Source organism: Rhinolophus hipposideros (genome assembly GCF_964194185.1).
Source record: "Rhinolophus hipposideros genome assembly, chromosome: 18".
Taxonomy (NCBI): domain Eukaryota; kingdom Metazoa; phylum Chordata; class Mammalia; order Chiroptera; family Rhinolophidae; genus Rhinolophus; species Rhinolophus hipposideros.
In genome coordinates, this window is record NC_138064.1 from 20,512,880 (window position 1) to 20,530,524 (window position 17,645).

At 34.8% G+C, this 17,645-nt stretch overlaps 1 protein-coding gene across 16 annotated transcripts in view; it reads right to left on the reverse strand.

The window, feature by feature from the left end:
* The window catches only part of HDAC9 (histone deacetylase 9), an 857,167-nt gene that overhangs the window by 162,745 nt on the left and 676,777 nt on the right, over positions 1-17,645 (reverse strand). For all 16 annotated transcript variants that reach the window (XR_013995394.1, XM_081080282.1, XM_081080306.1 and 13 more), the window contains 4 exons: positions 12,583-12,638; positions 12,251-12,338; positions 6,351-6,470; positions 5,941-6,038 (listed from right to left, as the gene is read on the reverse strand). Coding sequence is in view for 15 of the 16 variants with exons in the window: in XM_081080282.1 (XP_080936408.1) it covers positions 5,941-6,038; positions 6,351-6,470; positions 12,251-12,338; positions 12,583-12,638 (362 nt within the window). In the remaining variant the exon portion in view is untranslated. The remainder of the gene's footprint in view (positions 1-5,940; positions 6,039-6,350; positions 6,471-12,250; positions 12,339-12,582; positions 12,639-17,645) is intronic.

Consider the following 17,645-nt stretch of genomic DNA (forward strand, 5'->3'; position numbering starts at 1 on the left):
ACTATCCAGTCAGTTTTATATTTATGGATTTTAAATTTGCTTATATCATTAAAGGAAACAGGTCTGAACCGAAGACAGGAGAGAGAGATTGACAGTTTGGACTCTTTGTATGTGCTCAATTCTTTCAACTGCTTTGACTATGTAACAAATAATTAAACATTCTAGTTGGTTATATGGTCAACATATTTTAGCAAAGGCTACCTTTGTAAGCATAAGACATTTTGGTTACAATAGAAACACTTCATAAGTCAATGAAAAGGAAAGAAAAGAAGGAAACTTACAATAAACATAACAAAAAAATTGGCTAGATATTTAATTTCTAGATTAAATAACTCATTCAAATCAGTAGTTGCATACTGACAACCTCAGGGATACAGAACCATTCTGGGTCAGAGTTTTCTCCTAAGGAGAACATCCCTGAAGAGCTGATACTTATATAGGTCCTTTGTCTTTTGGAAATCCTCATCATAAACAAATATTAATTATGGCAGCTACAGACTATATGTAACATACCAGCTTGCAGAGATGTGACTTTTTAAATCACAACTTGTTTGCATCAAAGGAACACAGATGAACAACTCTATGCCACTCTCTTAGCTAGTCCTCAGTGTGTGCCAAATGAGCCACTGACTGTTTCATCAAAACCTTCTCAATTTAAAGGGTTTGTGCTTCTTATTTGATATTAAAAAGTTATACAAGGATTGTTATTCATTCACTCATTTATTTATTCAATAAAATAGGCATAATTTCAAGGACTACTAGTATATTACTTCTACAATGGAAACTGCTACCTATTTTGTTAAACACTTGGAGATGTTTTCCTCTCTAGAATTAATTAGAAGCATGACATACATATTGTCTCCTGCCCACTATACACAAATTATTTAAATGTTCTTATATAAATCATGACTTTAACATTTGCAGGACTCTTAAAGAGTTAATCTTTAGAAAAAACCATGTACCCAGTGCTCATCCAGGGACCATGGATATGAGAGAACCATTGAAACAATCTTTTGAAGTGATTGGAACAGAAACTGCTTAGCAGGCATTTAGCAAAATAATTTGTTGAATGAAGAGAAGATGTCTGACATTGGTATAAGCAAATGAATGGGTTCGGAGTTCTTTTAAACAATACTCCTTGAGGGGCTGAGAGATAGGTTTCATGTAGCTCCCTCAGACTTTTGCTAGGCTCACTTAATACCAACAGTTTCCAATGCTTCTCTTGTAGTCATCATCATTCCTTCTCTGTTCTCCGATTCACTCATTTATTCACTGACTCATTCAGCCAACATTATTGAATAGCTCTTCTTTGCCATGTTGTGTACTAGGCATTTGTGACTTAGGTCAGGGAGAGAAGGTCTTATGTTTTAGTGAAAGTTCGCTATGCCTTATTACTCCTTTGTCTTTTCAGTCATGAAGAGTAGAAAAAAGTAGCAGTGTGGTATGAAAAAAGGAGCAAAGATTTTAGAGCCATAAACTGAATTCACATCATGGCCCTTCCAATTTAGTAGTTCTATGGTTCATACAAACCACTTAAGATTTAGCCATAATTTCTATAAAATTTCTGATCTAGGACTTGGCATGTAAGACCTCAATAAAAATAGCCATAATTATTTTGTAAAATGGTAACCTTGAAAATATATTTTAGTTGAACATGAGAGATATTTGATATTACTAAATATTTTAAAACCTCTTGTATCCTTCCATTATTTCAGGGATGAATGATAACTGCATGGAAGAAATAACTATTTACCTGAACTAATTTAAATATTCCATTATATTTTCTAAATTACCTTTAAAGCTTATAACAGACATGAAAATGCTTGGCCTGCCTGAAATTTTCTTTTTGCCATAGTTATAATAGAAACCACAAGGACAATACATGCGACAAATTTTGGCTGGTAAAATAAGCAACCATCTTATATCCCACTATATATATAGCTTCACAGAAAGAGGTTTTCCCTCCAAAGATACTTATTACAGCCCAGAAACAATTAAAATTAAGAAAAAAGGAAAGGCACCGTTTCCTTTCCCCCCACATCCATTTCCTATATCTACACGTAGATGCCAGAAAGATCTTCAGTTTCAATACGGGGAAACAAAGTTTGTGTAATAAGGATATACTTATAAAATACTACATCAAAAATTATTTGGGAGTCTATCTCATTGAAGCCCCAAATTATAAAGGGATTTGTATTTTTAGATGGGAAATACTTTGCAAAAGACTTTATGAAGTATTTTATTCCTGACACATAATCCCACCCTCATGACATTGAGCCAACAGAGCAAGACCATTTCATGACTCCATGCTTTTCAGTCTATTCTCTTTGCCTGGAACGAATTTCTCCTACTCGAAATTCCTTTATTCCTTGAAAACTCCCACTCATCCTTGAAAGCACATGTCGAACACTACTTTATGGAAGCCTTTCCTGAAACCCTTCAAGGAGAGTTTATCATTTTACCCTCTCTATGTCTAAGGACATCTTTTCACTAGAACAGTAAGTATCACTTTTATTATGTTGCCTGACAGCAAGTCAGTTCTGAATTCCAAGTGCTCATCACTAAGCCCGGCGTGTAATATGTGTTCAATCAATGTTTTTTTCAACGACTGAATGAAAGACTTACGTTCTTACGGCCTCCATAACAAGGTCGCAGGTATTTCTAGTCATACACACTGAATGACAAGCAGACATGGTGTAGTTCAAAATTAATAGAATCATTATGGCTTAAATCTGGTTCTTAAATAACCATGAACATTAAAAGCTACAGTTTTTCATTTCCTCAGCCTAGCTAAATAATGGTGCTTCTCCTCTGGTTAAGCTTAGAGACAGTGACTGTACTGGGCAGTTTAGAAAAGTTTGCCAACACAGTGTCCCACATTCCAGGCCAGGAGAAGGTACCATTCTTGAGGACATTCAGTCACTTTCAGGAGCACTTGATTTACTTACCATTTCAATTAAAAAACAGTAATGTACACTTAATACCTGTTTTCAAATTATTTAATAAAATTGTTGTGTTCAAAAAGGTTCTTTAAAAAAAAAATCTCATATACCATTCACTTTGACATGTGAAGAACAATAGATAAAAAATACAAATTATCCTTCCCTGCTGTGAATGCATGATCAATTTTTATATAAAGCTATAGCACCACAAATAGTATGATAATAAAAAAACTAAGAATTCTGTATTGCAGATCAATGGATATAATTATATGCTATATAGTAATGTTAAGAACTTAATGTGTGTATAATGCAAGTTACTAGGTTAACTTGGTAAACAAATTCATATATGATATAATATTAAAGTCTATTATCCCATTAGAATCCCTTTAAGACAGTAATAATATTTGTTAAGTTGCAAATATAGGCAAACAGAATTCCTAACACTGAAACGCCTATAGTTTCTTAATATGATTTTTTGGTTTTCCTGCTAATTAACACAAAACATCTTCTTGGACAACCCAAGTGTTAAAGTAAATAAACTTATTTCAGCTATTTTTCTATAAATAGTATAGATATATGAGTGTATATATTTTTCCCTAAGTACAAATCTGGAACATGGGTAGAATTTTCCTAGTAACTCTACTACCAAACCAAATATATTTATTTTGTATTTTCTTGAAAACAGTGATTTTTCTATCATTTTTCCTGTTTTTACATGAGAAGTGACCCTCAAATGAGCAATAAAATATGCATGATACACAGGAGAGCAGAAACCCTCCAAAACTGCATTTATTGAAAAACTACCTTATTTCCTTAAATTTTAAATACATTAACAGGATTTTCCCCTTGGAAATTCATAAATAGTAAATTTCAAAACAATAATTAATGCTTCCAAAATTTCTTATCATGTAGTTGCTTGCTTTTGCTTTCTACTAAACAAAATATCCCAAAAGTCACATATTACCAATAGGTTAATATATCCTAAAATCTTGCAAGTGAAGCACATATTGACATAATCTGATATTTCTCCTTAAAACAGAGACCTTTCTAAGGACTATTTTTTTTAATTCCATAGAATAATGTCTTTGTATAAATAAATATATATATATATTTATATATTATTTATATATATATATATAATTATATATATATATATATAATATATATATATATTATTTATATATATTATATATATATATATATATTTATATATATATATAAAGAGAAAGCTTTTAACTTGTATTTCTTGCTTAAATTAATTCAAAAAAAGTTCTTTGCTAGAAAAAAATATAGCAGAATTCAACATGTATATACAAATATACATTTTAATTACTTCCTACATTTTGTAGAGAAACTGAACACCACTGATTAATTAGTTGAAGTTTTAATGTGAGAGGAAAACTACACATATTATGAGGGAAGAAGTCATTTGCTCTACCACGAAATGAGATTGTCAAGGCCAATGTTCCAAAAGTGCGCCAGCTCCTCACACCTAAGAATGCTAAGTGGTGGTATATGTAAAAGAGATTCTATAGTCCAATGAAGATTGGAAATGTCTGTTCAAGTTAAATAGGTACTGAAGGACTTCTCAGAGTATATAAAATGCTTATGTCCACTCTCAATCATGTTATAATGGCAGAGTTTTCCAGAACTACTTAATAAGATCTTTCTGTTTTCTTCTTTTTGGCTTTTCTACAGGGAGGGGAGAGCATGCCTGGGCCATTGGCCAATATAGCTGTATAACTACTGCTAGGTATTTTTTAAAAAAAAAAAATTTATTAATTAATTAGTTTTTGTTTTTAAATTACAGTTGACATACAATATTATATTATTTTCAGGTGTACAACATAGTGATTTTATATAACTTATGAAGTGATGAATCTAGTACCCATCTGACACCATACATAGTTATTACAATGTTATTGACTATATCTCCATTGCATCAAAAAGAATAAAATACCTAGGAATAAATTCAAACAAGGAGGTAGAAGACCTGTACTCTTGGAAAACTATAAGACATTGAAGAAAAAAAACAAAGAAGATACAAATAAGTGGAAACATATACCATGCTCATTAATAAGAAGAATCAACATCGTTAAAACGTCCATACTACTCAAAGCAATCTATCAAAATACCAATGGCGTTTTTCACAGAACTAGAATAAATAATCCTCAAATTTATATGGAACCACAAAAGACTCTGAATAGCCATAGAAATCTTGAGAAAGAAGAACAAAGTTATAGGTATCAGGCTACCTGATATCAAACTATACTACAAGGTTATAGTATTCAAAACAGCATGGTACTGGCATAAAATCAGACACCTAGATCAATGGAACAGAACAGAGAGTGCAGAAATAAACCCACATCCATGTGGTCAATTAATCTATGACAATGGAGGCAAAAATATATGATGCGTTAAAGATAGTCTCTTCAATAAATGCTGCTGGAAAAACTGGACAGACACATGCAAAAGCAATGAAACTGGATCACTTTCTTGCAGCACATACAAGAATAACCTCAAAATGGATTAGACTTAAATGTAAGACCTGAAACCATAAAACTCCTAGAAGAAAACACAGGCAGTAAACTTTCTGACTCTCTTGTCCAAAGAGACATATCCCAAAAATATATTTTTGGGATATGTCTCCTTGGACAAGAGAAACAACAGAAAAAATAAACACACGAGACTGCACGAAATGAAAGCGTTTTTGCACAGCGAAGGAAACCATCAACAAAGCAAAACTGCAAACCTACTGAATGGGAGAATATATTCACCAATGATATAACTAGATCTTGATGTACCTTTTCTCTTACATATATTCCTTACTGGCTTTGTAGCAATATTTAGGTCCCCCAAACCAAACATTTATGGAGCTTTGAGGGGATGGCTCCTTTAGCCACTTTCCCTTAGTTAGAAATTTAGATTTCTCTTTTACATTTGGCACAGTTTCCATGAACATTTCTAATTTGCTACTTTCACAGAAAGAAGTACCAACCTGAATGCTTCAAGGTACTCGGTATCTCCCATGGGGGGATCAAGGCCACCTGTCCAGGCAATATTTATATTGTATCCTTCTCCAAGGCCTGCTCCAACCTACAAAGAGAAAAACCACACCACGGCGGGTAGAAGAGGGCACAAGGAAGAAAGCAAGAAGAGAGGAAAACAAACACATGTGAGCTCTTGAAATAAACATCAAACAACATGTCAAATCAGCCCACCCTTGCTTGACAACCAGTGCTCTGGGTTATGCACTTGTTCTGCCATGGGTTTTGCTCTCATGGGACAATTCAGTAATCTCGTGTAATTTAAAACACCAGCAAAGGACAAGAAAATTACGGGTAATCATGCAATGCAATTACCTGAAAGATACAAATAAAAGTGGGGCTCTAAAGAAATAAACCGAACCTCATTTGGGGCTCCACTGCCAGGGAAAAAGTTCCCTTCATCATAGCGATGGAGGGAAATATACAGGATACTGGGGTCAGCATAAAAGGCCTGCTGTGTACCGTTTCCATGGTGAACATCCTACGGGGAGGAAAAAAAGAACAGATGACACATACAGTCATGTCGAACTTGGTGGAGACAAGTTTTCCGACTTTGAGTTCCCTGCCTCTCTATCCTACCCTCCTTCTCATTTTCTGTCTTCTCACTATGTCCTGTCTCTCTCCCCTTCAGCTTGCTTCCACACCACCCCCTTTACTTCCTGAACTTTCAGGCAAATTACCCTTTAATGCACTCATTTTTTAAACCGGCTTCTAAAAATCAGGAAACCACAGCGAACATGCCCTGGAGACTCCAGATGAGCAGTCATTGAGAAAGCCCAGTCCTTTGGTACAATTAGATATTTATACACCGGCCCTTTGTACTCTTTGCTTCAGTGATGGAATCTCGCATCCTGTTTTATGGAGGAATTTTATGACTTATTAACTGCCAACAGTTCATAACCCCTCAGGCTTAATTAACTAGCCTCATTGGCCTCAGAAGAAAGACTAATGTTTAAACTACAAAATAGTATTTTGCAGAAGGATCTATGGCTTACAGAGCATTTTCACAATTCTTGACAGAACACTAAACATACGTGTATGCATTGATTTGCCAAGTCCCACCATTAAGGTCAAAGGCTTTGCAACCAGCTGAGTAAATTGGCTTTCTTGAAGCGTTCAGTTCAGTTAGCAATCCCTCAGCAGTTAGAATCACTTCAAAAGAGATGCCAGATGCAAAAAGGACTTCATACTTTATTTTGGTAAAATCATGATGGCAAGTCAAAGACACAGGAGCATGAGCTCATTAGCTATTAAATCATTTGGTCCAAAGCACAAAGATGGCATGAAGCTTTATGCAACCTTGTCCAATCTGCCTAATTTTAATATTATATCATGGCTCTCTTCCCAGTCTCCTTCCTCCTCTTTTTTCTTTCTTCACACCAGTCCCTCTTCAAAAAAAAGCCTGTGTCATTTCAATGAATTAAAAAAATATATTCTTAGGACATTTGTAAAAACAATTGTTTTTTTCTAATTGTTTTATGATATAGGCATAGACTGGAATTGATAAAAGAAATGGGAACAATAAAACTAACAGCATTTTCAAATTGTCTTCCCTGAAAGACCGCAAATATTAAGAATTTCAATTGCTATACTTCCTAATATCTTCTGAGCAAAAATAAAATGCATGACTCTTAAAAGTGACAACCTACATATTTGTATTCAATATAATATTACTGCTACATGTGTAACATATATGGTTTTTGGTTCTGTTAAAAAAAAGTTTTGGTCACTTGTAACTATAACAACAATATAAATTGTACTTTATATCAGTAAGAAATAATTTTCAAAATCACTATTGAAAATTGAAAATCACTATTTTCAAAACTGATTCCTATAATTCTTGCATCAGGCACTATATTAAATACCTGCCATGCTTATTTAACAATTTTATGATGTATATGGCATTATCCCTGATTTAAAAATAAGTAAACTGAGACTCAGAGAGTTTCAGTAATTTACTTAAGACTACACATAGAATAAGTTGCAAGACTGTGTCTTGAATCCACTCCTTATTTCAAAGGCTAAACTCATAACCATTATCCTGTTAACTTACATTCATCATCTCTTTGATCCTCTTAGCAAACAAACCGGTGAAGTGAGATTTGTGGTCATTATTGCTCCTTATTGAATTTTATATAACTTGTCTCCACTTCAAATTCCAGCCCAGAACTCCTTCACTGAACACCACCAAAACATCCCTTGGATGGGTTCTAAAAGCCTGCACTGAGCTTGCTATCCACAGTGTAAATATACACTAATCCTCTCCCCCTTTTATATAGTGCATACATCCCAAATCAATTAAGGAATCATAAAATATCGGGGAAGATCTGCATCATTCTAGAAAATTGTTCTGGCTCAAGGCATACTTATCAGGAAAAAAAATTAGTGTACTGGAAATATATCAATTCCTGGAGTTCTGAATGTTTAAAGGAAAGGAAGGAGTAGATAGCAAAACTATTTTCCTTTATGTGAACAAAAATGAAATAGTTCAAGCCATAATGTCTTTTGAGATTGCTACTGGATACCTAGATGATGGACAAACAAAATACTTTCAAAAACAACAGTGAAGGAATGTTTGCATTTCTACTACACAATAGGATTTTTAATCAGCATTGTAAAAAAATTTTGTTCTGGGCATAAATGCATCTATACTTTGATAACCAAAAAGTAACTGCCTTGATTACTTTTGTTTCTTTAGTGATGTTGTAGAAGTTTATTTAAGAATGTCAGATAAAAGATAATTTGTCTTAGATATAATTCTATTTGCTCTTAAAAAATGTGTTGGGTGCTTATTACTGCATACATTTCTGAACAGGAAATAGGGCGTTGTCCACAGCACAAGGTTTCAACAGTCATTTTTCATTGAAATACACAAATCCATTCTAAAAATACTTAGATAATTACTGATTCCACATTCATATTCACAAAGTGCTTAGAGATAAAAGAACAAATATGCCCTTTGTTTTGGGCAACAACTTAAAATATAACCTTGAGAATATGTGTGTGTGTGTGTGTGTGTGTGTGTGTACATTATACATATTTTTTTTAGCTTTCTTTGCTGCAAAATATTCATACAAAGTACTTAATGCTCAGATATGATCTGAGGGTTTTTTTCTCCACAGTAATAAAATATACTAGACTGATTTAAGAAAATCATGGGTGATTATGAGAAATTACTATAATAATGAAATTAACTGAATCATTAAATATCTCCAAATAGAACTTGTACATAAGATTTGCTGTGAAATGCTGAAAAATCATTTCATTATTTTATTGTTCAAAAATATACTGTGAAAATTTATTCTACATAAGGATTTAGAATCAATATGGTTTCATTACAATGTTAAAATAGCTTTGAATAAATCATATATCCTACCAGCTAATGTTATCACTTATAATTATTATTATTTTTTTAATTAAATTTATTGGGGTGACAATTTTTTTTAAATTAAATTTATTGGGGTGACAATCACTTATAATTATTTAGTATAGGCACTTGTGACAATTTTTTGGTCAAGTTTGGGGCTTCATCAAAAATGGAAATGCCCAAAATCTGACATTTTAAGTGACTTTTCTTTTATGAATAAAGCCTAAAACATACTATTTCAACTGAAAGTCACATTAAATAAAAACTACCTGAGTTACACAGGCAAATCATACTTCTAGAATAGGATCATGACCTGATCCAATAACCAGTCTCTTGCAAGGTGAAAAGCAAATGCACCTGCTCCCTCTCCTCACCAATCTGTATGTCTTTGGAATCTTCCCCAGAAGGAGAACTGGGATGAAAATGCTCCACAGATCAACTAGAATTATTCGTGCCTAAAATACTCAACGCCTCTGAATTTGGCTGTGTCCCCCAAACGAAGGTGAATTAGAGCTCTGGCTCTCTATTTACTAGGCATATAAAAATGATGAAACTAGCTGCTGGACAATGGAATCACTTTGCCTTCTGCTGGCCCAATAATTTGTGGAGCTAGTTCACACCGATTAGCTGAAATTAGTAACTTTGGATATGCAGGAATAAACTTATTTTGCTACTGAAGAACCTTCACTTCTTCTCTGCTAACTTGCAGAATAGACCTGTCAGCCAGGGAGAACGGATGTCTCAGCGCCACGTGGCACTTTAAAACTTCCTTCTCGGCAGCTGGAAGAAGCAGGGGAATTTCCTCAAAGTATCCCTGCAGCTGCAGAATTTGGACGACTTGAAAGTAAGAATATGCGGCTGGTGGTGATCTCAGAGGCAGCCCCTTGGACAGAACTTCATATATTTTGAGAATCTGAAACAGAAACTTCTCCTCTGCTACAGCCTGCTGGGAAATCGCTATCCTTTATGATTGGATAATGGAGCAAATTCATAATCAAAGGCCAGTAAGCTTACAGGACACTCCTCGCAGCTACCGAGTGACTTATTTTATAAATCATAGAGGATTATCTCCAGCATTTTTTTATTCTTTATATTAACGTACAAAAACAAAACTTTACAAACAAATCCTCTGAGGGGCAAAGTATCCACCTATCACAAGCCAGGCATTTTAGCTTTCAAGTGTATTATACAATTCATAACTTTAGAGTTTGGATATCACAAAAATGTCTTCAAAGGGACTCAACGATTATTGATTATCGTCATTGAACCATAAAATGGTGACAGAGGAGATTCCTTAGAAAGTAATACTAAAGTATTCTTTAGGATGGGGTGAACAGCTTACTAATCTTTTTCCTGCATAATTTTGACAAGTTCAGAGAGCTAGAAAAAATCTCCCACCGTACTTGGTCTTCATCTGCTATCCTTTCTTCAAGTTTTTCGCTTATCTTTTTGGCAGAATGTACAGTACTAGAAGCATATTCAATTTTTTAAAAAAAATTTACTCTTACAAATATGCAAACCAGTAATTATTAATTATTTATAAAGTCTTTTTACATACATGGGAAAATAGGTACTGATGTCCTCATTTTTGTTGTTTTAAGACCTTCCTGCTGCAGTATATCTAGGCCTTCAACACATAACTTTAATGGTGAACTATGACCTACATTGAAACTTAAGCATGTTTGGAAAATACATGGAAAGTTGGGTTTCAATATTCTCAGCACCCAAGTGCTTGCAGGAAGGCTACAATAGAGTACGTGGAAAACATCCATTCCTACGAAGCACTAGAAATGTTTATCAGTCTTTCGTTCCTTTTATCTTCATTTTAACTTTACTAAGTGTTTCTTCACATGGCTTGCTTTGTGTTCTCTCAACCCTTTGGTGTGCCTGCTTAACTGAATTGGAGAGCTGGATGGTGAGGCCACGACTTCTCAATAAGATTTAATTATGAGTGCAGATATGAACAAGATTTAGACTATTAAGCTTTGCACTTCAAAAAAAACTTTTAACATATTTTGCCTTTAAATCTTTTATCACCTGCAAAAATTAATTAAGTGCAGATGTAGCAGGTTCGCTTTGGATGCCAGGGTTCATTTCCTGTCTATGCTTTGTCAGACAACCTATTACACCTCCTCGTGAACTGGAGGCAAACCGAAAACGGGGCTCATAAATCACCAGTCAGCTCTCTTTCACCCTTTCCTGGGTTGGTCCTTTTGTATGGGGCAGATCTCCAGCTCATTATTCATGAATATACTATAGACAACATGCCAAGTGTCATCTGCATTTAAACAAACCATTTGTTAAACAAATTATAACTCTATTGTGTAAGAATGCATCATGTTAAAAAGCAAGACTAATCTAATACCTCTGACTTTTAATCACTCAGAGTCCCTGCCGGGAGCCATCCCAAACTGGCATACATGATCTGAGATCTTTTCAGAAAGAATGACATGCTGACTTGTTTTAATAATACCACTGTTGCACAACAAGCAACATGATTGCTAACCAAGGGAAGTGGCCAATTGGTTACCAAAGCAACAGCATTCTTTCCAGCACATCTGACTGTTTAAAGTCTATATTCTGTAGGGAAAAGTAAATTCAGGTTCTGTTGGGTTATTTTAACTGTGGAAGTATCAATTCATTTAAGGATCATAAAAGTTGCCCTGATCTGCGCCTTCTTCTCATTAAATTGCAGTTAACACCATGAAAGTGAAACGTGAATGTTTATGGTTTCAGAACTGCAATCCTGAGTTTAATGAGTTTCCTCATTCAAAGGAAACGCACCCTTCAGTTGTTTGCAAGTGCTAAAAGCAAGACAACCTAACAGAGAAATACAAAGTCACTCCCTTTTATCTAGAGTCACTGAAAATGCAGCTCTGGCCAGGAATACATACCAGATCTACAATCAATATCTTGCTTATATTTAGTTGGTCTCTCAAGTATTTGGCGGTAATTGCAACTGAATTAAAAAAGCAGAACCCCCTGCGGAATAGAGAAGAACAGAGAAATAAGAGAGCAAATCAGCCAGGAAAACCATTATAAATAATGTTCAGAGCATTTTTTAAAATGCTATATGATCTCTGAAGCCATAAATCTGCTTCTGGGAGTACCTCGCAAGATTTTTCAGCCCATCTGCTAACAATTAGAGGCTTCAGAGACGTGCACAGGGCAGGTGACTGCCAGGAACTGTGGCGCTTGGAGATGGGCAACAGTCCCTGGTACTTACATGGCTGTGGATTCTTCCGCGTGATGGCCTGGGGGCCTCACAACAGCAAATCCATTCTGTAAGAACAAGACATGTTTTCAACAATCAGATATGGGAGGACAGCTTGGATCTCTGTGTGCTACAGAGCATCAGGCACACACAAAACGTCTGAGGTCTACAGAGGCTTCAGAGTTTGCTTTCTTGCCCTCATTACTGTTTCATTGAACGAACAGAAACAATATAAATGATCACATTTGCTCAGATTGTGCCTCAAACAGAAGGCTCCCACAGAGCTGGGGAAGAACAGGGATTTGGGAGTTGTACCTAGCTGGCAAGTGTGCACGTCAGCTGTTTTACTAACATGATTCATTTTCAAGAACAACTTCTTACTTTATGACACCAGCATCCTACAGAGGGAGAAAAAATTCAGTCTTGGTGCAGGTTCGGGTCAAAGTTCGGAAAGACCAGGGAAGATCCAAAGTGAAAATTCTTTAGCTGGATTCCCTGAATGGTTATTTCCACTCCAATGTCAGAAAAATGATAAATTTACACTCACACACTCACATACACAGAAAAGAAACCCCAGAAAGGTGAAAAAGAGAACAATGGAAAGCCCATATTTCTTCCAGTCTATAAATTTTGCTTGGATGACTGCCAAGACTTGCAACTTTATTGGATTCCCTAAGTCAATTTCTAGCCCATGTTCTGGAATTTTATAAAGAATTCCAGGGCTGAGTAGCAATCAGATCTATCCATGATCAAGGAATGCCTTAACCTCCAGATTAGTTGGAATGCATCACGGAAAGCTGAAGTAACTCCAGCATGAAGGAAGAGAACTATAAATCCTTGCAAAGCCAGCATGTTCAGAAAAGTTGGGTTGCTTGATGTTAAAAACAAGCATTTATCAGATAGATGGTTCACACCACCTTTCACTTAGCTATGATGCAAGTAACATGCTCAAAAGACAATGTTTCTTTAACATACAATCCCAAAACTTTTGAAATAGCTTTAATATACCCCAGGGATATTTTTTTACAAATCTTACTACAAGTGTAATAATATTCCCTAGGGCTTTAAATATATATATATATATATATATATATATATATATATATATATATATATATATATATATATAACTATTTTTTTTTAGAATGTTATAATAATTAACACACAAAGTTAATTTGTTAAGTATTTTGATGAGAATATGCCCGATGATAAACTCAGAAGCAAATTAGAAGTCAAATAACACAATCTCAATTACAAATCTACTTTCTCTCCAGTGATAAAAGTTTGATGTGAAAGAAATTATTAGAACCACACAAGACAACAGAGACTGAAATTTTAAGATTGTAGAGTGAGGCTACAGAGTCTACAGGACTTCTGAGAATGAATAATTTAGTCAAGATTCTGATAGGTGCAATATATTTTTATTGGGAAAACAACAGTTAGGGTGAAAATAACAGCAAATATAAGGCAATATCATTAGCATGTAACAAACTTTTATAATTTGATTAACAATAATAATAGTATTCAATTCAATTTAAAATACTATGCTTTATGGAGCTAGAGAAAACGAAGAAAATATTCAGTGATCAATAACTACAAGAAAAAATATTCAACTTAATAAGTAATCAAATAAAAGCAGATGAAAAACCCAATGGAACATTTTTCACCTAGGAAACTGGAATTTTAAAAAATACTCTATGCTGATAATGGAGTTGTATTTTATACATTCATAAATCCTGCTTATATGAAGATAATTTATTATAGCCTTTCTGGAAAATAATCCAACTCCATATATCTAGAGCCTTTAAAAACATTTATATACTCTTTGAATTAGTAAGCTACTTAGAGGATTTTTGTCCTAAAGGTGTTATTAATATTAAATGTGTAGACAAGTATTTATGTAAAAGATGTTTTATTTATAATAGGAAAAATGAGAATTATCTAAGTTAGCTGATAAAGGAGAATGTTTATATGTACATCTATACCATGGAATATTAGACAGTCATTAAAATTTTGTTACTATGAATAGTGGAACAGAAAAACTTATCAATATTAGAAGTATTAGTGTTAAAATAACATATACAGTATGGCATATCTGAGTGATGGCATTGTGTGGGTTATTTTTAGTTTATAATTTCATATCTTTTCCAAATGATTTTGTAACAAAGATTATTTCATAGTGAAAAAAAATAAAACAAAGAGAAAGTTGAGAAGTAGATTTTAATGGGTCTTAGAGAAAGAGTTGTGTTCACAAAGGCAAAAAAAATGATTTAAAAGGTATTTCTGCACAGGAGGAAAAAGCATGAACAATAATTCAAAAGAAAGGATTTTAGAAAATTTATGTACGAGAAATCAATCTGAATAGAGATCACATGAAGGAACAAAATGGAAATGAAATCACATAGGTAATTAGCTAGATTATAGAGGATAAAAAGCCAGGTAGAATTTGAATCCCATAGTCCTTTTCTGTCATACAGCCCAATTTCAGGGTCAGACTGAAAGGGTCAGACTTTCATACAGTCAAACAATCTTCCACAGTAACCTCCACTATTCTGCTAAACTGCTTGATTGGGGGTTGAAGATTATCTTCTTGCCAATAACAAACCTTTTCTCAGTCAATATGATCCACCCAAACTTTCTACTGTGTTTTCAGAAATGGCAAACTCCCCTACATTTTCCATGTATTTTCTGAATGCCTCTCTCCCACCCCTTTCCTTAGCTGAAAACTGCCAAGGCTGCTTCTCCCATAATCTGTTCCACTGGAAGCTGCTTCCTCTCTCTTACAAACATGCCTACAGCAGAAGATAAAGTTGGTATTCTCCTTGGTTCTCACTGCTGCTTTAAGAGCATAAAGCATACTGCACCCACACCCCACAATACTCTCTTGTAAAAATGATTGGATCACCCAGAAAGAGAGAATACAGAACACAATAGGATGACAGATTGAGTCCTGTGCCAATCCCCTCTTTTCCCTCCCATTACATTAGAAAAGGTGTAGTCTTTCTCATAGCTACCTGACCAGCTGCACCCATTACACTAGAAAAGGTGTTAGTCTTTCTCATAGCTACCTGACCAGCTGCACTTAGGATCCCATCCCCTCCTATTTTCCCACTGTCATTTATGTTTTTCTCACTAACATATTAAATCCATATTAAAATTCCCAATTATATACATTTCACTAAGATTTAAATAGGTGCAAATTTCTGCCATCTTGAAAATAAAATTATACATTAACCAAGATACTACAAATATATACATATATACAAATATACACATATATACAAATATATACATATACTGTAGTGCCACATGACTTGTATTCATCTTTTGTTATCGGTATATATTGAGTATTACAATTTAATAGTTTTTCCTTTCTTAAAATGTGTAAACATTTTTTTGGCACCCTCTGTATATGTATATATTTGTATACATCTCCATCCTTAATCCCATTGATCTCTCCAAATACCACACTTCTTTTCTTCCACTTTAGCAACCACAATTCTTGAAAGGTGGTCTATCTTGCTTTCTCATTTCTCCTTTTCCTCACCTTGCCTCTAATGTATCTTCCACCTCCATTAATCCACTAAAGAAGCTTTTACTAAAGTCAACATGGCCTCCATGTCACTAAATTCAATGATATTTTTAAGGTATCAGCCTATTTTGCTCCTCATTAGCTTTCAACACTATTGGCTGTACCTTCCTTTTAAAAACACACTGTTCTCTTGGCCTCTGTGACTTCATATTCTCCTGGTTTCCTTTCCTCTCTTTCCACTTCCTAATCAGTCTCACTTGAAGGCTCACTCCTCAGCCTGTTCAGTAAATACTGAAGTTACTCAAGGCCTAGTCTTAGACTTCTCCTTTTCTCTTTCCATACTTACTTCCTAGGCAATGCCACCACTCTTACTAAAGAAGCTTTTACCACCCATCAGTTACTACCCATCGTCAGATACCTCACAGATTTCTGTTTACAAAACGAACCTTCCTCCCAGCACCAGACCAAAATCTTCTCTTGGATATTGCGAGGTCACTTCAAATTCAATATATCCAAGATCAAACTCTTGAACTTCTCCCAGCCTTCTCTAACTTACCAATAATACCATGATTCATCCAGTGGCTCAAGTCTGGGACCAGTTATCCTGAGTTATCTTTAATGGCTCCATCTCCTTAGCCTTCCTCCATCTCAGAAATGACCAATTCCTGTTGATTTTGCTTCCAAGTATGACTCAAATCTATGTACTTATATTTATATCCACTTCAATATTTTGCCTTCTGAATGTCTGCCTTTCTCTCCATAACTCCTCCAGTAATTGTACTTAGTGATTTCAATATGATATTCCACATAGACACTCCATTCAATATCCTGATTTCTCAGTTCTCTGACTCATCTTCAATAAATTTATCTTTTGTTTAGTCATACTCATAGACCTTGCCATTAACAGTAAAACTCTCCTCCATAATCTTACTGTCAAATATTCTACTCTCCTGTTATCTTATTTTCCAGTTAATGCCTCAACTCTACTGAGACTTCCAATCCACTGACCTTACTTAACTTCTGTTGTCTACCATTCACCCCCCACCACCATGTTCACTTCCCTCCTTATCTGGTTAGACTTCAGGGTCCATCATTATATTCACTTCCTTGTATGTACTTTCAGACACGTGTCCCTTTTTCCCTCCAACATACCCCCATCATTTATTAGTCTTCTCTGGCTACCTAATGAAATACCATAGGCTGGGGAGCTGAAACAACAGAAATTTATTTCTTTAGTTCTGGAGACTGGAAGTTGAGATTAAGGTCTGGCAAGGTTTGGTCTCTATTGAGAGCTCTCTTCCTGGCTTGCAGATGTCCACCTTTTCCCTAGAGTTGTCACATGACCTTTCTTCTGAGTGCACACTCATGATAGCAGAGAGGGGGAGAGAGAGAGAGAGACAGAGACAGAGACAGAGAGAAATAACTCTGGTGTCTCTTCCTCATCTTATAAGAGCACCAGCTCTATCAGATTAGGGTACTAGTCTTATGACCTACTGTAATATTTATCATTTCCTCACAGGCACTTTCTCCAAATACAGTAATA